The 23,967-nt window shown below is 39.7% G+C and overlaps 1 protein-coding gene across 9 annotated transcripts in view; it reads right to left on the bottom strand.

Moving 5' to 3' along the window:
* WT1 (WT1 transcription factor) overlaps positions 1–23,967 on the bottom strand; it is a 52,748-nt gene that overhangs the window by 6,384 nt on the left and 22,397 nt on the right. For 3 of the 9 annotated variants that reach the window (XM_083445262.1, XM_083445263.1, XM_083445266.1), the window contains exons 4-7: positions 22,122–22,199; positions 9,784–9,886; positions 8,729–8,879; positions 1,377–1,466 (exon numbers count right to left, since the gene is read on the bottom strand). In XM_083445262.1, coding sequence (XP_083301388.1) covers positions 1,377–1,466; positions 8,729–8,879; positions 9,784–9,886; positions 22,122–22,199 — 422 coding nt within the window. Of the gene's footprint in view, positions 1–98; positions 1,467–8,728; positions 8,880–9,783; positions 9,887–22,121; positions 22,200–23,967 lie in introns of all 9 variants that reach the window. The other 6 variants (XR_014512482.1, XR_014512483.1, XR_014512484.1 and 3 more) reach the window with 3 other exon arrangements.

The following is a 23,967-nucleotide window of genomic DNA, read 5'->3' as shown; positions in this document are numbered from 1 at the left end:
CTATGTTAAGAGTACTGCACCAGATGTTCTGTTTTGTGCTGAAGATGTTCTGTTTTGAGCAGCTGAAAATGGTGCCAAATGGAAATGGCTCCTAGAACCAGCCTTTGAAATTGAGGGCTTCAGGGCAGCTGAAAATTAACAATGTACAGTGCCATGAAAAGTGCATCTTGCACAAAATTCACTTCTGATGGCCACGGTAAGCGCACCCAGTGTCAGGTGATTGGCAGCTGGATGTTTGGGCTGAGAAATGCCACCTCATGAAGCAAACTAGCCTGTTGGATCAAATTAGACTGGCAGCTCAGAGGTTCCGGCTTTCTTCAAAAATACGCCCCAGCATTTTAAATTGGGCTCAGGTTGAAATAGGCAACCAATACTAGTCTTCCAAAATAGGTGTAATATAAATTGCTCTGGCTGTACCCATTAAAAACCTAGTAGTCATGTTTTGCACTAAATGAAGTGTTTAATGCAGCACAGTAGTCCAGCTTGGAGGTTACCAGAGCATTGATCACTGTGGCTAGGCTATCTCTATACAGGAACAGTCACAGCTGAAGAAGCAGCCATCTCTGATGAAAGGTTTCTCTGACTTTTGTATAGCTTGCATGTGACCTACTGCACAAAGGCACGAGTCACACCCATTGAGCCACCCACTGTTGTGCCTGGCCGTCCCCACCACTGGCATGTGTCCCCCAGAAGATTGCCTGTCAGGAAGCGTGATCTGATGAGGTTTCCCCATCCCTGTTGTCAAGAAAACCAAGAAAGCAAAATAGCAATATTATCTGCTGCTTTGTTTGAAATACTGAGACACAGACAAGAGGCTTTTCACAACTGATTTAACAATTCCAGAATGAAGACATCAAAATCATCAGGCATTAAGTCAGCATTAATAATATGTTATAAATTATACATGTAAATAAAATGTATAAATGCATGTAATGGCTCTCCAAATAACAATGTTTCTACTTAGTGAAGTTTGCATAAGCCCTTTCACAGTATTATTCATCAGGATCACCTGTATCAATGGACAGCATATTTGTTCTTTGCACTGACTCCTCTTAAAAACAATTGGATTCTCCTGCATCTAACAATATGTACCAAAAGCACAAATCTTTTTGCTTCTCCCCAAAACAGAAGTGTTAGTGTTGCTAGCCATGCTACAATTTTAATGATACATGAAAATATCCACTGCATATGTTCAATAAACTGCTTTTTTGCTGTTTAAATTTGAATGTATCCAAACAATTGATGACACATGAGCCCATAATCCTGAATTACAGGGGCAAGGAGGAGAGAAAGGAATAAGAATTCAATTTTTCATACGCTATGTTATGGAAACTGCAAACTGCTACAAATTTCAAAAGCCAAGGCATGCAACAAACCTGTATGTCGTCTTTGGTGTCGTTTGAGTTGATCTGAACGAGAAAATCTTCGTTCACAGTCCTTAAAGTCACACTGATATGGTTTTTCACCTTAGGGAGAACAAGTTTCATTTGAAAAAGGTGAATTAAGTTGGAAAATAAAAGCCCATACAAACACACTAGAACAATTTTCAATCACATACACATTTAAAGGAGGTGAATATATCTGTGTTGTAGCAGGGGTGCTTTATATAAGTTATTTTCAAGGAAAATCTCTGCATGGGAAGAATTGGGTATGCAGTCACATTTGAATTGTGGCAAAGCAGTTTATTTTGCTACCAGTATATGGATATGACAATTTATGTATACTGCAGTTACCCCATCTGTGTACTTAATGCAAAGTAAGTTAAAATTCCTTTAGGAACGATAATCCTGAAACAGATGTTTGTCGGATTCTGTCAGTTTTCTGCCATCAGAAATCAGTTTAAAAGCTGTTCTGACAACCTTGTAGATTTTAAGTACCAAGGGTGGGATTTTCCAGACCAACCCCGGCAGCAGAAGACTTGAATGAGGACTTTCGATTGCATAATGGGGCTTTCAGTGGGCTGGATCCAAGCGAAGCATGAATGAAGGTCCATTGAATGGTGGGGAGAAGGTGACTTCTTCCAGTTCACCTTTCTGCCTGAAGTAGCCCTTTGAGCCCCCTTAAATCTGCTGGGAGGAAGAGGGAACCTTCCAAATGAGAGTGAGAGGTGTTACTGGAGACTGCAGTGTAAGGGGGAATCACTTCTGTGGATTCATAGCCCATTCCATGACCAGGACTCTTGTTACTTCTTAATTGCATCTTATGTTTTGAGAATATTCAGTCACTGTCTACCAAAGTCACAGCTGGGCCCATGCTTTGTTTTGATTTTGATTTTTTGATTTTTGAAGAAGGTCAACATGTACTGGAAGTGATTAATAATTCAAGATCACAAGTGGCAATTTCCCAAAAATAACTAAGGATAAAGTTACATAAATAATATGCTTATTTTCTTCCAACATTAATAGATTGTGAGACCATAACATTTGTTGGAAGAAAGGCCATGCCTTCATCTTGCCCCAAAATTGTCCTATCTGTGATTTTGATTTTGTTCTCTAGATCTAGTAAAATATGTCAACTTTGCTATAAGGGCATCCTCCCAAATTCTTCTATGGATGCTTCATTGCTCAATCTCCATTTCTCAGCATAAAGAATTGTAGCTGCGACTGGCAAGTAAGAAACCATGTCTAATAGAACCTTCCAAACGATTTAGCAATATTTTTAAAAAAATACTGGGGTTCGATTCATATGAGATTTTAGTAGGGCTTTCAATAGAGGCCAGATAAACATCCAGAGTGGTGGCAGTCTTTGTTCTGACCCTTTGCGGGCAAAAGGCTTAGGAAGTAACTCTATACATGCCTCACTCTGTCACAATAAGTCATTTCATACCAGTTTTCAATCTTGAGACAGAAATGCCATGTGCTTATACTTGTAATGTCCCAACTTTTCAATATTTTGATGGCAAAGAAGGAAAACAGCATACAAAAAAATATTGCATTTAAAGCAAAATGGGCAAATGTGTATTGGTAAGATATTTATAGTCAATGGTCAATTCAGATGTTCAGAAACAAAGGAATGCATATCCCAAAGGAGCCCAAGGGAGCAAACGCCTCTGTGATTATTATTTTTTTTTTAAAAAAAGAAAGATTAAAAATAAAATGAAAACATATTATACTCATTTTTAAAAGGAATAAAAAATCTAAAAACAATAAAACACAATAAAACATATGAATCAGATTTAAGAGCAGGTGTAACACAATCTTGTGTCTGGATTGGCCTGCCAAAGCTGACGTTTTCAGCAGGCATCTAAAAGGGTAGTGATGATGACTGCCTAATATCAATAGGCAGGGAGTTCCAAAGTTCAGGTGCTGCCACCCTAAAGGACTGGCTTGTTACAAATGCAAAGCAGACTTCCTCTGAGTGACAGTGAGTTTCAGGCTGGGTTCCCCTGCATCCCTTTCATCTTCTAGAGATGCTAGTGATTTGGCTTGTTCATGCAAAGCATGTGCTCTGACCACACAGCTAAGAATCCTGCATAGTGGCATGCATTTCTACATTTCTTCAGGACTAATAAACACTGAATCAGTTCTAGTTTATTCAAGATGCTATATGATTCTTTTGTAAACTAGGTTTATTCCTATTAAAAAGAGTTATTTTTGCTAGCATGCCATAAAGCAACTGCTTTGAAACATTGTTATGTCTTTTCCAAATGACAAGGGACATCACCCATATTAACTTCTCTTTCACATTTACACTGAAAGCAAGGAGTTCAATATCTAAACGTTTCTGTTGGATATCTGTAAGAGAATCTTTATAGCTTCCTGTGGAAGTCACCCAAAGGAGTTTACTGGCTTTTAAAACCCAAAATGGGTTGTTTCCATGTCCATTCAGATTAATTTATTTATACAAAAAGTTATATTTGTCACATGTGTTTAAAACGGTTCCTTTTAAATCTGCCCACAAGGTCTCCCGTAGGAATTGCTGTGCCTTAAAACTGATTGTGAGGAAGGCTGAAGCCTTGGCAGATTTAAGGCAGAGAATGCTGGTGGAACACAATGCACTGAGCAGATTGTAGTCTCCAAAGTTCAGTGCAAATGCAGTTCTAAAGCATGAGCATCTGAGCAGCATGAAGTGATACATTTCACACTGCTTCCACATTGCAAACAAAGGTCTTCTGTTATTATCAGGCTTACTGGAACTGTTATATCTTTCTCAAGTTAAGCTACAGCAACCATCTGCTACAGACCTCTGCTGTCATTCATCTATGTGTGGGAATGTTTTCAAACAGAATATGTCATTTACCCTTTTCAGTATCTTACTATCTTCACATGTCTCTGCATTTCCGAATAGAAACGTTTGTCATTGTAGGAAATCACATTAGATTTTGATGTAAAACATGCATGAAGCCACTTATGTAATCAAGAAAGTTTCAATAACCCAGGGACCTTGTCACACTTCATGAGTTGTATCGAACTAGGCCATACTCAATGTAGATCCATTATGCTCAATCCATTAAAATCAATTGACCTCCACTAGTTTCAGTGGATCTACTCTTGAGCAATGCTTTTTCTGGGGGTATGCAAGGGTACACATACCCCTAAACATTTTGTGAATCTTTGTACTTTTGTTCATTTACTGTATTTATTTTTGAACTATAAAATGGTGTTTTTCTTGAGACAAAATGAGAGTATCTCTAAATATTTTTATAGGGGGAAAAGCACTGTTCTTAAGTATGACTTAGTCAGATGCAACCCTATAAGCCTAAGATGTTTCAAGTTTAAACCCATAAATGCAAACATTGGTGTCATACAGTTCCCTTGTCAGGAATTATATGCTGAATAGCAAACAATGTACAATGTGTGAATGGCTTTTGGCATTGTTACAAATCTTATAGCTTCTGTGTGTTCTTCTTGAGCTATTGCTACTATTATCTGATATTTATTCAGTGTAAAAAGTATGCTAGGTCCCAAGCACTTTGTTGAATGATAACATGGGGCATCTTGTTATGCTTCTGATGCAATTTGTGTCCTGAAATAAGGGTTAAGAACTTAGGACAGTGCCATGGGAGTTGCCCTGTGGTGTCCTGCAAGGTTACATATTGTGCCCCATGCTATGTAACACCTATATGAAGCCCCTGGGAGCTGTCATTAGGAGATTTAGAGTGAAGTGTCATTATGCAGAAATGATGGGGGCCTTTTGCTTGCAGAGTATGTGCTCAGGCACTGGGCTACTGCCCTCCTCCCTATAATTAGCTACCTATGAATTTCTAGTAAACATCAGGATTGATTCAGACACATGCTGAGATATGAGATGCCAGAAGCACTTTCCAACACAGGTTGGGCTCATAGAAAGCACCTGCTCAGCAGCACACAAGGGAACTAGATGAGCAACATCTGACCTACTGAAAGCCATAGATTAAGGGTAACCACCACATATCTATCCATAATGCAGACTGCTGCTACTGTGCATTCATGCTTGGGTGCACAAATTATTCTTATAGCATGGTAAATTTAATGTGCTGAACATCAGAAAACCTTTTCCCATCTCCTTCCAAAAAGGTGAAGACAGATATCATTACTGCTGAAAATGTAAGCAACAGAAACTTGTGGAAAGTCACTCAATGGGGAATACCTGATAAACCAGCTATGAAACATTTACAGGAAGAAAGACCATGTGTATTTATTTTCCAAAGAGCTTTGTGGTTATGTAGAAAACCCCATTCATGTTACTTTTTTTATACACTAGCTATCTATAAATTGAAACTGGCCTCAAGATTACACTCGGTGCATACATTCCAGGAAATAGCAGATGTTCCCCAGAGAGCTGTCTCCCACTCGTTTCTCCTCAAGGTTAAACCACTTCATTCTATTCTGTTGAGGCAGCAGACTGATAAGGGCCCAAAAAAGTGAAGTTTAAGGGACATCCCCATACTGATCACCAGTAAACTCCTTTCCTGTCCCTTTTGCCTTTGGTAATTAGGAAAACACATGGAAGGTTCATCTTCACAGCTACCTTCCCACTGTCTGGTCCCAAATCTAAGGTGCAAAAGACTTGGGGCCAGATTCTGCTGAAGAATTGTGCTAGTGGGAAGCAGGCAATGAGTTTCACCAGCATGATGGAGATTTCCCCTCTTCTACTCTCCACTCCCATTAGGTCTGGAGAGTCAGGAGAACCTCCAGAACAGCTCACAGGGAGAGAAGAGCAGAGGTCAGAAATGCTTGCATTGATGGAACAATTGTATTAGCTCAATGTTGAATTCCACCCATTTGCCTGAAAAGAGTCATGAAGCACAATTGCATCTTCAAGAATGTTTTTCTTATAGGAGGGGAGCGAGAAACCAGTCATACCAAGGAGATGCTGTCTGTTATGTGTAATCAGAGTGTAATTATGGGAATGCTGATCTTTAGCTTAGCTTGGTATGTGCATGCGTGCTTGCAGCAAGCTCAGCAACGTGCATCAGTGCAGCATAGGGTGACCAGAAAAGGAAGGTGTGTCTCCTGCACCTATAATACCTGTGTATAAAATGGCTTTTCAGCAGGTGTAGGCTGTCATTCAAGCTACCGTGTAGCCATCCTAATGTATAGCCAGAGCTGAAAAGTTGGCATGAAGTTTACAGAAGGGTTTATATGTGCTGATACTTTTTCCCTCATAGTATAATACCTCATAACTGATATAGTTCTCCAAGTTCATGAATACATCCATGGGCCTTGAAAAAAATTATTGTTCTGAAGAGGAATGGGGTACTGGATGAGGTTGGAAAGACTGCACACCCAGAGAGTGTGTTCTCACAGAGAACAACTTCATAAGCTAACTCTAAAGGCAATCCTTTAATTGGAAGAGACCAGCCTACAGTGATGGAGAGAACAAAATGGCCTGGTCAGGAAAGAATGTGTAATAAGAACCACAAGACCCAGTATGAACTGGGGTGAGCTGCTCCAGGTCATCAGGTTTGTGACAGTGACTTATGCAAATGTTCTGAAGAAGAGACGGTTATTTAATTTACACACTCTGTAATTTACACATCCTGGAGAAGGAGCCATGACTTTCCAAACAAAATCTTTAATATAAATTTGTTAAAGTAATGAAATTTTGCTTTTCAAAACTAGAAAAACTGTTGCAAGAACTGTGCCTGTTATATGGTTGTTTGTTCTGTGCAAAACATTTTTACAGTTTTGCTGAGAAGAAAACTCTGATGGGTACAAAGTAGTACACTTCACTGATTAAAAAACTAAGAGTGGCATTCTACTAATGAGTCACGTCAGTGCATAAGGACTTCTGTTTGTGCAATAGGGCTTCCCCCCTTTATCTGGGGGGTTGGATCAGGCGAATCCCTGGAACAGTGCACGGGGGAAGGAGGTGGGGGGTCATTTTGGCTTGAAAACGCGAAATTGCATTCCTTCCAGACTCCCAAACCATACACCAATTTCCAAAAAACCTTCAAAAACACAAATCATAGTTGCTGGGTTATGTTAATGGTGATTGAAAGCTCCATGAAATCTTACCACTTAATCCAGTGTATTGTTTATATTTCTTTTCCCCCATTGTATTTCTCAGCTTCCTAATGCTCCAAATCAACCAGATGCCTTTTATTATTATATGTTTCGGTTAATGGTATTGTTAATAACCAGCAAAGCACTCAATAAGCAGTTAAAGGGCACATGAGAAGTCAGCAAAAGCTGTGTCGAAACATTAAGAAATGCTGACATGAATTCCAAATTTTTCTATCCGAGCTCTGCATGTTTTCTAATCCAACTGTGGGTAACACTATCTGAGTGAGCAGTCTGCAGGAAATGTAATGAGCCAGTCATGTATAAATATCTAGGTGATGAGAAAGAGGAATCTTATGGAGCACATCCAGCTCCACCCCCACATTTGTGTGTGTGTGTGTGTGTGTGTGTGTGTGTATTATCAAGCACAATTCACTGGAAAAACATCACATACAAATCATTAATTTGGAATGATATACAGAAGCATTTTGTTCCTTAAAAAAACCCTTCCAGACTTGTGAGGCCTGCCTGACAAATAAGGTAGTCATTCAGTTGTGCTGTATATGCAAAGCAACCACACACACACACACACACACACACACACTGCATCCCTATTAGAGGTGACCAGTGAAGGACTATCTTGCTCTTTTTAGCCCAAGGACCCTAAAATGCCCCATGTTTGAGGGATTATGAACACAGCATGGTCATGTATTCCACTGTCTGAAGGAGTCTTCTACTTGAAGGGTCCACTCCAAGGCTTAATTAAAAACCATATTAGTTCCTTGAAGTTCTCCATCAGCAGTAAGAAGGCCCAAAGGTCACCTAGTCCTAGTGTTTCCCATTATATATATTGTATTTCTATTTAAATCATATGAATTTGTATATAAATTTGCATACCTATAAACCTATGCGAATTTTATGCAAATCAGCACTTGCTTTTGCTGTTGGTATGTAAATAGCCATTTTATATGAATGGGTTCAATTCCCAGTACATTGGTACCTCGGGTTACATACACTTCAGGTTACATACGCTTCAGGTTACAGACTCCGCTAACCCAGAAATAGTGTTTCAGGTTAAGAACTTTGCTTCAGGATAAGAACAGAAATCGTGCTTTAGCGGCGCGGCGGCAGCAGGAGGCCCCATTAGCTAAAGTGGTGCTTCAGGTTAAGAACAGTTTCAGGTTAAGAACGGACCTCCGGAACTAATTAAGTACTTAACCCGAGGTACCAGTGTACAGTAAACACCAAAGCACAGAATCAGACTTCTAACTAGGGACAATTTTGCAGTGCATTAAAATACTTACCTGTGTGCTTTCTTCCATGCATCTGCAGATGAGACAGTTTGAAATATCGTTTATTGCAGCCAGGGTATTCACACATGAAAGGTCTTTTCTCATTTGTGTCACCTGCTGATCTAACAATCATAGGAGCTACTCCAGGTACTCGTCTCACATCCTATAATTGCATTAAGAATTTGGATTATTATATGACCAGTTTTCAGAACTGAAAGCAGTGCATGCAATAACTGCTCCAATTATACTACCTTAAACTCAAAACATATCTATTGTAATTAATATTTATCTAATTTGTTTATTAATCTTTTTTCCCTTCCTGTAAAACAAGCTTTAACATATTACTGCTTAGCAAAAAATGAAAATTTCAGGCCTTCAGTTAATAATCACATGTCATCTGACATGCCAGATCTAATATTTAGGAAAGTGCAATGCCACTTTGAAGTTTCCCATTTAGAGGAATATTGTAGCTTGTTCTAAAGAAAATTATTTCTGTTGTTTCTTTTTCTTTAAGTCAGCCAATAGTTTCTCACTGAGTTTATTACTGATGCAGTTGAACAGTAGAGAAACGATCCTGTATAGAAGTGTAAAAAATAATAATGCATGGCATAGAAAAAGTAGATAGAGAAAAGTTTTTCTCCCTCTCAAAGCACTAGAACTCATGGACCTCCAATGAAGCTGAATGTTGGAGAATTCAAGGCAGGCAAAAGAAAGCTCTTCACACAGTACATAGTTAAAAATATGGAACCCATTCTCACAGGAGGCAGTGGTGGCCACCAATTTAGATGGCTTTAAAAGGGGATTCAGCAAATTCATGGAGGATAATGTATATCAGTGGCTACCAGCCATGATGGCTGCCTCCATGGTCAGATGCAGTAATTATTCTGAATGCCAGTTGCTGGAAACCACAGGAAGAGAGAGACTCCTGTCATGCTCAGGTCCTGCCGGCGAGCTCCCTATGGGTATCTGGGACCATGGCCTGATCCAGTTCTTAACTTAAAAGCAGCAGTTTCCAATGACAGCCTGGAAATCCATTTAGAATTGTACATTTTCTGCAATACACTTACCTGTATTCCTCTAAAGACTCCATGGGTGTGTATTCTATACTGGGCCCCACAGCTGTATAACATAGGGCCTGCATGGTTATCACTTTCATATCCTGTTGCATGGCTGAAAATAAAGAGAGGCCAAAGGTTGGAAATTAACTATACTCTGTTGATGAAGTATTAGCGACAGGCCTTCATTCAATCCAAAAACAACTAAATAGACCAAGGAAACGTAATGGAAACTTAGTGATTCTGTTTCAAACATAGGTTTCAAAGAGAGAACATAAGATTTGCCTAGTAGTGCTTTAAATTTTGATTACTGAAAAAAAATAGTACAGATTAGGGGTGGGGGAACACAGAGAAGCAAAAGTTAACACAGCAGATACGTGCAAGTTATTTATCAGTTAAATGCCAAGTTGGCTATTGCTAATATCTTTGGAATGAGCAAAATGCCTCAGGTTTCACATTAAGTGCAGTGGGTTTTTGTCAGCACCTCATGACTCAGATATAACCAGATAGGACTGAGAAAGTGATGACATTTACAAGAACAGCAGTGGTGCAGGCACAGGATAGGATTACAAATCAGAGTCCTAACTATTTAACCCACATATCAGCTTGGAAGATGTACTGTAGCTTAACCTTTAGTAAAATCAACAAACAAGGAAATCGTTACCTTGTGGAAATCAAGAACCCCCCTCTGTGCAGCAAGGATGCAACCCAAACGTTTCCCTTGAAGTATTTAGGACTTTCAGTTTAAGGCTAAAAATAAGTGAACTTCATCCTGCAACATTTAACTTTCTATAAATATAAACCTGTATTTACCAGACTTCTGATAGCTGAGAGACACACTTTTATTCCAAAATGAAACTGGAAAACCATTTCAGTCTTACACTTGAAGAAAAAATTTACCTTTAAGTCGTGTAAGAGTTAAGAAATTAAACGACACCATCCCTTGACTTCTGTATCAGTCATTGATCACAGTGTGCTTCCTAATTGGAAATTCAATGGAACTTACTCCCAGATAACTGTGCAAGACTGCAAATATGCAGGGCAATAATAATTATAATAATTATAATTTATTATTTATACCCCGCCCACCTGGCTGAATTTCCCCAGCCACTCTGGGCGGCTCCCAATCAAGTGTTAAAAACAATACAGCATTAAATATCCTATGCATCCTATGCATACTTGTTTAGAAGTACATTTCATGGTGGCTTTCTCCCTAGTAAGTATGTTTTAAGGACTGTAGCCTCAGGTTGTTTGTTTCTTATGGCACAGCACAGAGAATGGAAATTACTGGCATAGATGGAGACCTTTTGCGGGGGGACTATTTGTGCTCAGAACTCTTCTTTACCTTGAAGCTAGGTTACTTGCCCATGGGCAAACTTCTAATGAATCACTCAGTTTTCAAAGTGAATGTAGTTAGACACACACACACACACACAGACACACGCACGCACGCACACACACACACACACCACTATCTATCCTCCATCCAGGCAAGCAAGAAGTATTATCACAGTTCAAGGGACATTCCAGCCATATGTAGTGGCAGATGCGGAGCATGGCTGTTGGGGGTCATGGCCAGTGGGTGAGTGTCCTGTATAGAGTCCTGAGGGCTAGAAGGTCCCATTCATCCCCCAGGCCTAAGGTGCTCCACCCCTGGTATAACCCAAGGAAGCCTCTCCAAATATCACATCCTATTATAATGACCCAACACAAACAACATGGAAAAGGAAAGAGGCACAAATAAAAAATGGATTCTCCAACCTGCAGAGCAATAAGAAACTGTAGATTTTATCCTCATCAATCAGTCTGAATGCTATAGAATCATAGAACTGTAAAATTGGAAGGGACCCTGAGGGTCATCTAATGCAACTCCCTGCAGAGCAGGAATCCTGCCCACAGCCGTCCCTCAGTGGGCTCCAACCACCAACCTTTTGGTTAGCAGCCACATGCACTAAACCATAGCACCACAGGAGGGCCCCAAGATGTATGTAACTATTCAATAAAATTTCCACTGCTGTACCTAAATAAAAGAACATCCATGTGTCTTTGTGCATTATGTAAGTATGGATGAATATATTATTATTATTATTATTATTATTATTATTATTATTATTATTATTATTATTGCTACTTAGTATTACTTTTAAAGTTGCCCTTCAATAAAAATTTCCTGGGTGGCTTACAAGCAAGACATTATTTTAAAAATACTGAATTAATAATTAAAATCAATAAAAGACAAAAACTATACTTGCAACAGCATAGTCTGTAGCCAATTAAGTCCTACTCAAAGTTAGACCCGTTGATATTAATGTAATAAATTTAAGTCCATTGGTTTCAATTGGTCTACTCAGAGTATGTCTTATTTGGATATAACCCACAGCCTGGATTATACTGCAATAGCCCACAGTAGACTAGAGCAGTATAAAACACAACTGCCAATTCAAACAGTTTGAAGACCTTCTTTCAAGTGCTAAAAAAAGATGCATTCACAACCGAGAAACAAAAAAATACCCCCAAAATGTTAAGCAAGCATTATATATTTCTCTGTTTAGAAGACCAAAAAATACTTGATCCTTGGAACAGAAGAAATGTAAAATGATTGAGCATAATAGTATATAGTACACCCAAGGCTATTTAAATGTATATCTTATATAATAAAATGTGTGATGAAAAACAGAGCAGTTCTGAAGAATCATGACAACTCTGTTTAAAAAAAAAAATCATAAAAAGATATCTGAAAAGTATGAATCCTTGAATTACTTCCTTCCAGAAACTTTATTTTGTTGCACTGGCATTGTTCGTAAGACGGATAAACTAGAGCCCCAGGTTAATAAAGATGTACTAAGCTTTTTCTAGGGAATCCAGAGGCAAGTTAGCAAACATCAGCATAAAATATGAAAACTGAGTGATTCATCACCATCAACCCTGGATGTTTTTTAAACAGTTCGGGGGAAGTGGGGGGGAGATTACACAGAACAGATACCACATTAAGCCATAACTTAATAGCCGTTCAAGAAAGAGATCAGGATTTTAGCATGGAGAAGCAGCCAAAAATGTGAGGCACAGGAAATATGCCACTTTCATTTAGGAAAATAATGAAATGATGTTCAATATGACTGATTATTTAAAACAATTGTCATCATAGCACTGAAAAAATGTACACTGCTGCTTTCTTTGGTAATAATGCTACTACCAAGCAGATGCATTATTAAGATTATTTACATTTTTTTTAAGAAAAAGTAAAACTCTGTTGAGGCATTCTCATTGGCCAAGCAAGGCCAGTGCCACAGTCTAGAACAGTTAGGTATTCTTAAGCCCATTGCTTTCATTGAGCTCCGCTAATTGTACCTATTAAATTAGCTCCTCCATTTCCCCCTTCCTGCTTCATCCCCCAACATCCAATCTTGTTGCAAAACGCCCAAAGAACACTTCTACTGGGGAGGGAAAGTTGGGAATGGGGTTCTGCCCATGCATATCCTGATCCGCACCTATTGATTATTGCAGTCTTTGCCTTCTGAGTTCTAATTTGAATTATAGTCAGGCTTGGAAACAGCACCAGGCAGCTCCCAGAAAATTTTATGATGGCAGGTACTTGACATTTGCTGGGAGTCAGCATTCTGGAAATCCTTTTAACGTGCTGATCATATTGGGAAGTCACCAATTTGAAGAAGAAAAGAACCCAACCTTTTTTTTCTTTTTTTTTGCAAGTGGAACCACCATAACCATGAAAAAAAGTAGTAGATAACGGAAATGTAGTTGGGTCATTAGTGTTTAAACTACATACCATGGGAGAAAGTAATTGTCAAAGATTGGCAGTGTTGTATAGATTTAATACACCTTTGTCACGGCTAAAATGGCCGCTGTTTCTGTAATGTGAATAAAGCTGGGTCAGCATGGCCTGCACCAGGTTGTATATATAGAGTGAGAAATGTTAGTTTGTTGCTGAGTTGGGTTGGTTGGTTAGTTAGTTAGCTAGTTAGTTAGTGAGTGAGTTAGTGAAAGCTGGTAGTGTTGGTGTGTACAATTGGTCAGTTGCTTTTGCACAAAGACTTTTAAGAATAAAACTCTGCAAGGATACTTTTCTCATGGACTCTTTTATGCCGACAAGGGTCTGAGGACCAGGCTGAAGAGACAAAGGGAGGTCAGAACCCTTTCCTTTTTTTTTTTTTTTTTTTTTACAAACACTGACAACCTTTTCTTTTTTGGCTTAGATTGAATAAGATCTTTTTTAAGGACCAGCTTTTTTTCAGAAGCCATGCCAGGCTATGATGGGATAGGAAGGAGGTGAGAAAGCCGTGTTGTGAACAAAGAACACTGCATGCACTTCCATGCCAGTAAAATTAGGATAAAGAAAAGGTTGTGTGCATCTGTGAACTTGTGTTACTTCAGCATGACCTATTTGGAAAGAGTGTGAAACATTGCTGATAAGCCCTCGTGTGTTCCGGTTTATGATTAATATATGGCTTTGAACCTCTGCAGTTATTTAAATGTAGTTTATTGTACAGTGGTGCCCCGCAAGACGGAAAACCCGCAAGACGAAAGGGTTTTCCGTTTGCAGAGGCGCTTCGCAAGACGAATTTCCCTATGGGCTTGCTTCGCAAGACGAAAAATGATGAAAAAATTTGAATTTTTTTTCCGCTCCAAAACCCCTTATTTTGAATCGCTAAGCTGCTAAAAGCATTTTAGCAGCAAAACCGCTAATCTCCCAAGCGTTAAAAAGCCATTTTTAGCCCTTAAAATGTCAATAGCGCTAATAGCGCTACTCCGTCAATGGGCTTGCTTCGCAAGACGAAAAAACCGCAAGACGAAAAGACCCGCGGAACGGATTCTTTTCGTCTTGCGAGGCACCACTGTATATCGCTTTGGATTTTTTTTAAAAAAGAGAAAACCCATAACCCCACTTAGGATGGGGAAGGGGTAGGCTGGCACAATCACCTCTCCACCAGCAGAGAGAAGTGGTGCTGGGTGGGGAGGCAGGCTCTGGGGCAGTAGAAGGCGGAATCCAGCAGAAAACCCCCAAACAGGGCATGAGTGGGGTCAGGGACTGAGGGCACCAGAGAGTTTGGATCTGCTAGATTCAAGTCTCCTCCAGATATGCCATCCTGGAGCTGACACATCAAAACAAAAACAAAAAACCTACTGCCTGCACCATCTTTCTGCCTGGCCAGCAGGAGGCAACCACTTTGCCACTCCACATCTCCCTAGTCCAATGTTAGAATTGCTCTGCCCACATGGCATTTATAAAAACTAGAAATCTCAGCAGTAGAAATATAACAACTTATTCACAGAGCAGGGAATCCTAGCTTCTACTTTTTGTGTGCTTGTAGCATAAAAGAAGGTTGCTTAAAGTGGTAGATTAGCAGATAAATCGTGAAAAAGAAGCAGCAGATGAACCTCCCTTAGAATAACATATCATTTCCTTCTGTAGTTCTTTGTTATTACTCCCACTGCTGTTCATTGACTGTTACACCACTGGCAAGGGCTTGGCTTTTGTTTTTAATTGTATCTAGAATATCATGCACTTATCATCATAATTTTAAATGCATTTTTGTCAAACACAAAATGAATGGTTTGGTTTAATTGCAATTTAATTTTAGGGTCATGTGAATTGATTCTATTTGGAGTGTACTGTTTTAATATGAAAAAGAATTTATCACCCACCTTTCACCAGCAGGTCTGAGGATAGGTTTGGACAATTTAAGAATCAGTATTAAAAACAGTTAAATATAGCTGTGATTACTGCATTGCAGGGAGTTGGAATACATGATCCTTTGGGTCGGTTATAACTCTGGTTCTATGAAATCACAGTCTCAGGAGCAGGGTTAGGGTCCTGAAAAACACATCTCATTTGTGCGTGTGTGATTATACCGAATGTCATATACATCACTTGATCTGTGTTTAAGGTTTACTCACAACAAAGTACATGAACTTGCTATTATTTTAGTGTCAACGATGCAGTGCCCAGAGACACCAGCATGCCTGCTAGTACTTCCTATGGTGAAAGGTCTCAGAATATATCTATTTATTTATACAGTGTTTTACCAAATTTATAAACCTCTTCGCAGATTGAGGCCATCAAAGCAGTGTACAACACAATAAAAAGTAAGATAAATCCAAATTCTAAAAACAATTTAAACCATTTCTGGAAACTCTATAGATGTACAATTAATTTTTCACAAATGACTCGATCACACCTCAGGGAAACAACTTCCGTAGGTGCCTAAACACTGGACGCCTGTATCATAATTAATTCCAGAGGTCTGGAGCTGCAACACTAAAAGCCCAGTTTCTAAGTGGACTTCCAGGGCAGGTGATACGCTCAGCAGCACCAAATCTGGGGAGCACAGTTGCCGGACAGGGATATAGTGGTGGTGGGGTGTTGCTTAGGTAAGTTGTTTATGGTTCAAAAATACATGATAACATGTTAGCTCTTCCTGCCCAGTTCCTATTTGCACAGGCTCAGACTCTTCTACACTGAACACACCCCATTAAACATATCTACACTTCACTGGATTACAGGATTGGACACCCACCTTCCCATTTGTTTTGAACAGAGGAGAGTTGCAAAGAGCTCCTCTCTCTTGAGTGTGGCAGTGGCTGATTTGGGTACCTTCCCCACTAATTAATGGGGTTGCTGACAGGTGAGTGATATGCCCACACTATTTTATGTTCCCATCTCCTTTTCTGCTCTTTTAGATGTGGTTGCGTCTTCAAAGTATCTACTGTGTGTTGTGCCACAACCATGGAACCATTTTGTGTTGCGTCACACCCCAATGGCAGCTGCTTTATGACTGGTGCCCATGGCACTTCCTCAAAATTCCAAGTGGGGCCCAAAGCTTGGTGACCCTTGAAGAGAGCTGTTCAAAGACAGTGATTCCAACTATGAGTGTGCACACAGCAATGATGGATGTAGCCCTTTCAGAAAATCATCAGTCGTACTAAAACCAAGTGTTTGACAAGTTGGGGCCTAAATCCAGCAACATCTACCTATTCTGAAAGGCTGTTCCAGAAGCTAGGTATGGAGATGATTTCTGTGTACACCACCCATCATTGTGTACTATTAGGGCTATGCCTATGTCCAATCGCATATGCCCCCAAGCAGAATCTGCTTTGGTACATTTAAAAAAAAAAAACTTCTCAGATTTGGAAAGCCTTTTCAAACATTTTGTTGCAGTATAGTATGGGAAGGAAATCTTAACTGAATCACATAGGAAAATGACAGCAAGTACGGTATATAAAGGCTATAATCTGTGAAGAGATATATAGAAGCCACATATTTCAATGCAAAGAAGGATGCCAATATTCATTAAGTTCTTCAAGAAGGAGGGAAACATCTGAAACACTACACTCCTGGGAATCCCTTATGAACAGTCCATGTATTTTAAAGATGTAAATCTTAGGAAGAGTAGCTTATGTTCATGGCAACTGAAACTGAAGGCGCTGTGTTTTGTAACTCTCTCAGCCAAAGAAGACAGATAACTATTTTGGCTCATATTACCAACGATGAGGCTATGTCTAGCTCTGATTTTCCACAGATTCTACAATCTTGGCCTATACCAAAACATTTAAATTGACTTTACCATAGATCGTTCATCATGATTCCATCTTCTCCTTGCTTTTTCCTCCTAAACAACCCAGGTCGCATCACTGCTAAAAGTCTGCACTTATGGATGCATAGAATGCCATTTATTGTCTTCATTCTACTTTCAATATTTCTGTTTAAGCCAGGGGGTTTCCTCCTCCTCCACCACTCAGATCCCTAAAGAGTAACCTCTTCCTTGCTTTAATTACTTGGATCTCAGACAAGGTTTATATGCTTCTTCATTTTGCAGGATATTTTCTCTAGAAGAGACAAAACATCATATCTAAAGAGGAAATTGCAGACAATGAAGGAGAAAAGTCCGAAATGGCCTCCAAAAAAAAAGGCAGAAGTGGGTATTGTATTGAGTTTTTTTAAAAAAAAAAAAAATCAAAGCCATGTAATGTGATGGATTGTTGAGAAACTGGGTATCCTTTCCATTTTTTCTCTCCTTTGAGATGTCAAAGGTACCGCTGGAAACATTGGTCTCAGTTCATTACCATGTTACCGTTACATTTTACATTACTATGTAATGTGAATTTTATCCTGCATATTTATTTATTTTTGCAATGTAACAAGTACCATATCTGAATGGGATGCAAGAGTACATAATTGTTATTGTTGTTGTTATTATTATTAATTTGTGTCCTGCATTTTTGCCTGACAGGGGCTCATGCAAGTCTGCAAACACATTACATGGGTCATACAATAACGTTCGCCAAGGAAGTAGCTTAAGAATCCTTTAATCAGTTGGAGGTATGCACTGTTAATATTATTCCCATCTGTGCTCAAACAATCCAAGAGAGATGGGAAAACCGTGATCTTCCAGATGTTGTTGGGCTTGCACTTCCATCAGCCCCAGCCAGTGGTCAGGGATTATGGCATTTATGGTTCAATAACATCTGGAGGGTCATGGGTTCCCAAGCCCTGCAACAGAGGATATAACAGTTTGCTACATCCTAGGAGTAGGGCTTATTTGTTTTTATAAGCTTACCAAGATGAATAAGTAGCATCATTAACTTACGTTTATTCGCAACAGATTTGCAACCACACCACTGAGATAACTACAGGTTTCGATTTTCAGTCATCTTAGCATGACTTTATATGTAGCAGTTTCCATATAATAAATGGCACGTTTTCTCAGTGCTGCCATAGCAACATAAACAATGCGCTCCATCATACTGTTCTCACTGTAAATTTGCTTACTGGCCTAATTTTATTTCCTTTCTTTTTTAAGGGGGGGGGGACTCCTGATGTCCAACACACAGAAAATGAGCTGAAATAGAAAAAGTGTTGTTTTTTAATTGCTAGCATACGCAGTGCTGAATCATTTGAAACAAGTAGCACTGAATAAGAGTGCTATCTAATAATGCTACCTCCCCATAATTAGATAGTATACATTTTGGTTAAGATTTCCAGTGACATGTTAGGATATCTCTTGCACTATAGGTTAATCCATTTCTGTTTAGTGTCATGTCAAACTCACATTACTTACACTCTATCTTTATTTAGTTTTCAGCTCATTCCAGGGCTTCTGTATAATAAGTACATACTATGTCTGCACATGCTGGATTTGGGGGGGGGGGGAGAGACCTGGATGAGCAACTACTTCTTCTTCATCTTTATGTCTCCCTTCCCACTATTTTTTTTTTAGAAAGAATCTCTTGACAATAATTGATTATGTGTGGATGGGGAATGCTCAGATCTAATTTTTCATGCTTCTGTTAGGGCTTGGTTTCAACAAATACACGAAGCATAGTCAGGAAAAACTAATTCAGAACCTCAAATGAGAGGGTGTGGAGGAATTCCAACACAGAGAAATGTGCACTTAACACACATTGGTCTCAGTGAGACTAAGTGAGACTAACTCTTCCAGTTGCAGCTAGGCTGTTTGAACTGTGGGATTTCAGTCCACAAATAAATATTGTTATAAGATAGGATAAGGAAATTTGCTTTTCTTCAAACCAAAATTATTTTCAACATGCTAACACCAGAAGGATCCAACTATTAGCTATTACAGTGGTACCTTAGGTTATAAACGCCTCGGGTTACAAACACTTTGGGTTACAAACATTTTGGGTTACCGACTCCGCTAACCCAGAAGTAGTACCTCGGGTTAAGAGCTTTACCTCAGGATGAGAACAGAAATCATGCAGTGGCGGCGCAGTGGCAGCAGGAGGCCCCATTAGTTAAAGTGGTACCTCAGGTTAAGAACGGTTTCAGGTTAAGAGTGGACCTCCAGAACAAATTAAGTTTGTAATGAGAGGTACCACTGTAGTTAATTAATACTGATATATCTTTTAAAAAATAAAATAAAATGCTGCAGTTTTACTCTCAGAAGATGCAAGTAAACACCTTGCCAGAAAAAAAGCAATTACCGTACATATAAATGAAAATAAAGCAATTATAATGATTTAAAATATAGTGAATCATTTTTTCATACATTTGTGAAAATGCATTTTCTTATTTTCTCTCAAGTGTTGATTTCAAATCTACACACCAGATACAAATATCATTTATAACTCACACAGTCGAAAGGTTCTACTCCACCAAAACATGCTAACCAACATTAAATTCTGTGAGTTGTCCTCTGATTGCTATACTTATAATGACCTTCATCTCCCCACTCTGTTCAAACTTCAGGAAAAAAAGGAGTGCACTGTCCATAACCGCCCCCATATCCTGCCTGCAGCTTCATCAAATATCTTTAGTAGCATGCGGCTCCTTCAAGAAGGACTTCCTGCTTCCAGGGTAACAGGAAACAATTTCTGGGCAAGCAGTGGCCAGACTGGAGCCCACTCCCTACAGGTGGGAGAGAACAACAGTCCGGTCCATAGGGAGGAAGCTAAGGAAAATGGGAGGGACAGCGGAAAAGCAAAGGCAAAGGATGTAAGATGTATGAGAATTCAAGGTAATAAAAGGACGCGAGAGACGGAAAAAGTATAAAGAAACGGGGAGGAAGATTAGAATAAGGCATTTGAAAAGGGATGGAGAAAAGGAAAGCGTGGGCTGTGGCATTGTTACTGTCAGGAGCCACTGTGGCTGGACCGGGAGCCACTTTGGCTTTGACCTGAGCTCTGTTGCTCTTTGTGTGAGCAAGCAAGGCCACAGACTAAAAGCATCTCCAGGCCCACAGTCCTGCTTCAGGCTCCAGAATGACACAGCCCATCCAAGCAGACCACTGGTCTCTTCTGACCTGGCAAAGCTGTAAAAGCTTCCAGATCAGCCTTAGGGTTTCCCCTCTTTGGGGACAGTTGACAGAAAATTAAAGGGCCAACCGAGGTTTCCCCCACATATCCACTCTCCATTATGTAGCGTAAGTAAATAAAATCATGCTGTATTGGACCCTGCCTTCACACCCTTTCCAAACTGATGAACTTTAGCACTTGGGTCCATTTCAAACCCAGAGAACTCAATTCCCCAACCCCAGGCATCACCCAGACCCCAACATCTGGTATCCCTGGTCAGGCTTGGGTTTATACTAGGCAATAGTCAGCGTGGCCTTTTCTATGTGGTTACTATGCCCAAACCTTATTTTTCTGTCTGCTGGCCCTGGTCCTAGGTACTCTCCATCTCGCCAGCTCCCTGCGACACAGCCCTGCAGTTTTGGGAGGGCTGGATGCAGTAGGTACAGATTTTGATCAGGTCCATTTATGGAGTTATTCCAAAGAGCTGCCAGTTTATTCAAGGTGTATGGTTTTGTTAAGAAATGCTGGTGAAAAATAGTGTCACTGTTCTGAAAGTCACCCCAAAAATAAAAAGGCTGGTTAGGCCAGAATACCATCCACATCAATGAATGAATGCTGTCACAGCCAAGGCATCTATGGGACTATCAGGCTGCAGTCATTTACCGTATTTTGCGCTTTATAAGACGCACTTTTCCCCTCCTAAAAAGTAAAGGGAAATGTGTGTGCGTCTTATGGAGCGAATGCAGGCGGGAGGCTCTGCTCAGCGCTCCCTTTAAAGAGCCGCGTGGAGCTGCCCTTCTCCCTCCTCAGGGAAAAGTCCCCAAGAGCCGCACACACACTCCACACACTGTTTAAAGAGAGTGCGGCTCTTGGGGGAGCCTTAGCTGCACACAGCCTCTTCCGGGCAGGGGACAAAGGCTCCCCTTGCCCGGGAGATGCTGCGCGCGGCCAAGCAAGAAGCCAGGACAGCCAGCAGGATCACTGTGCAGCGATCCCACTTGCTGTCCTGGCTTCTGGGATTCAGAATATTTTTTTTCCTTGTTTTCTTCTTCCAAAAACTAGGTGCATCTTATGGTCCGGTGCGTCTTATAGAGTGAAAAATACGGTATGTTCTTACCTGGGAGTAAGTTCAACTGAACTCAATGGGACTTACTTTTGAGTAGACATAAATAAGATTTCACTGTACATCAATGGATACTGGAAATCTACAAGATTACACCAGTGTAAGTGAAAGCATGATTATCAGAAGTGGTTATGACTGCACCATATTTTTTCCAAATGTTATAAAATGAATGCAATCCACACCTATAATGTGTTATATAAAAAATTCTAGCTCATAACAAATTAGATAATATTGCTCTCTTGTGCCCTTTAACTGCTTAACACGCTCAAGAAAAAAATGGTTTTATTGAGCATTTCAAAATCTAACACACACAAACATAAACAGCAAGGATGTCAGTGACAAATATCCACATGCTAAGAAGTTTAGTATTTTGATAAGTCGTTTTATCAAAAAAATAAATTATTTCATAATTCTGCAATATAAGATTGATTTAAAAACAAAACAAAAACATAAACCTTACCCCTTAAGTTGAGATCCCAAGTTCATTTGATTCCATGTCATGCATTCAAGCTGTGAGGTCATTTGGTATAAATTGTCACTGTTACAAAAATATTTAAAGTTAGAACTAAAGTTATGTGATCCAGTTCAAATAAATTGTTTTAACTGAGAAGCAATGTTCTTATTTTCTTCTTTTAAAAAAAATAATTTCAAAAATAAAGGTAAACCAGTTTAAAGTAATTTATTGCTTTGACAACATGGTGCTTATCTGTAAGGCTGAATTAAAAAGAAAGAAAATAATAAAAAAAGAGGAGAGTATCAGAGGATAATATATCATACTACTTTCAGGGTAGCATTCAACTAAGTTTTATTTAGAATAGACTCACTGAAATTAATGAACAAGACTAAGTTAAGGTCATTCATTTCAGTGGGTCTACTCAGAGTAACACTTAGTTGCATACTTCCCTTATAGTGTTTGTAAAATGTCCATAAAATATGATATAACGAAATTAGTTCTGCAAAGAAGAAAAATGTTACATGCAATTAAATTACAGTATTTATAGACCCATAACAGCAAATTTTTGCTTTGGGGGAGCTGGGGTGGAATTCAGCATCACGCTCTTTTGATCTGAACGCCCCTCTCCTTCCCCATGTGATGTTCTGGGGGTTCTCCAGGATCCCTCCTCATCAACTTTTAGGGGTGTGGGGGCATGGAGGAGGAGAGGAAGGAAAGCCCTATAATGCAAGCAGAAGTCCTTCTGCAGGGCTTCCGCTGATAGGGCTTGTTAGCTCAGTTCCACCTATGTTTTTTTACTCTTCAATGGAGACTGCAATAGTTAGTTAACTGAAACAGCTATAGGGATAGGTGATAAATATTGCTTCATAAAGTAACATGACTCCAAGTAAAAAAACCATAAGAACCTGAACTTCAAACTGGGCTCCACCATGTGGGGACAAGCTATGAAGTTTGTGAACACAAATGCTTTTTATTGTTTCACTTTTATTATTATTAAAACATTCTTAGGCAACATCACCTTAATGTTATTAATATAATATCTGGTGACTATTCTTGGGGCATTGACGTGGGCAAAATGTGGTATGTAAATGTTTCTATTTTAAAAAAGGAGAACTAAAATAGCTGCAAGACCAATTACATGATTGTCATTGGACACTTCCACCCCATAACAGCAGGTTAGTACTGTAGTGATCCAAGCAAATACTTACTGCACATAGGTGCCAACTCCCTGAGGCCCTGGGTGCCCAAGCACCCACAAAATTACGAAGGGGGCGCGCACCTACAAATTTCGGTTCTATAGTCATGCATGCTGCATGGGCACCCACAGACCCAGTTACCCATAGTCGCAGGGCCAAGCTGGTACTCCTGTTACTGCATAGTTCTTTCAGAGGACTAATTATTACATGGAAATGCTCCCATTTCCTTGGAGCTCTTAGGAGAAAAGTATTTTGGCTACCTCATGAGAAGAGAAGACTCCCTGGAAAAGACCCTGATGTTGGGAAAGATTGAGGGCACAAGGAGAAGGGGATGACAGAGGACGAGATGGTTGGACAGTGTTCTCGAAGCTACTAACATGAGTTTGACCAAACTGCGGGAGGCAATGGAAAACAGGAGTGCCTGGAGTGCTCTGGTCCATGGGGTCACGAAGAGTCGGACACGACTAAACGACTAAACAACAGCAACAGCAACAACAAACAGCTAAGATCAACTTTCTTACAAGTTGCTAAAGGAACCTTCCTGATGAAGGAAAAGAAGTTACCTTCCTTGATTCTTGTTCATACTTGCATCAGGTGTAAGACAGCATAAAGCCCCAGGGCCATATCAGGCACCCCAAGGCTTCCTTGCAGCCTGC

Source organism: Podarcis tiliguerta (assembly GCF_965153285.1).
Source record: "Podarcis tiliguerta genome assembly, chromosome: 1".
Lineage (NCBI taxonomy): Eukaryota > Metazoa > Chordata > Lepidosauria > Squamata > Lacertidae > Podarcis > Podarcis tiliguerta.
The sequence above is the reverse complement of the archived record's forward strand: the minus strand, read 5'-3'. Positions and strand labels throughout refer to the sequence as shown.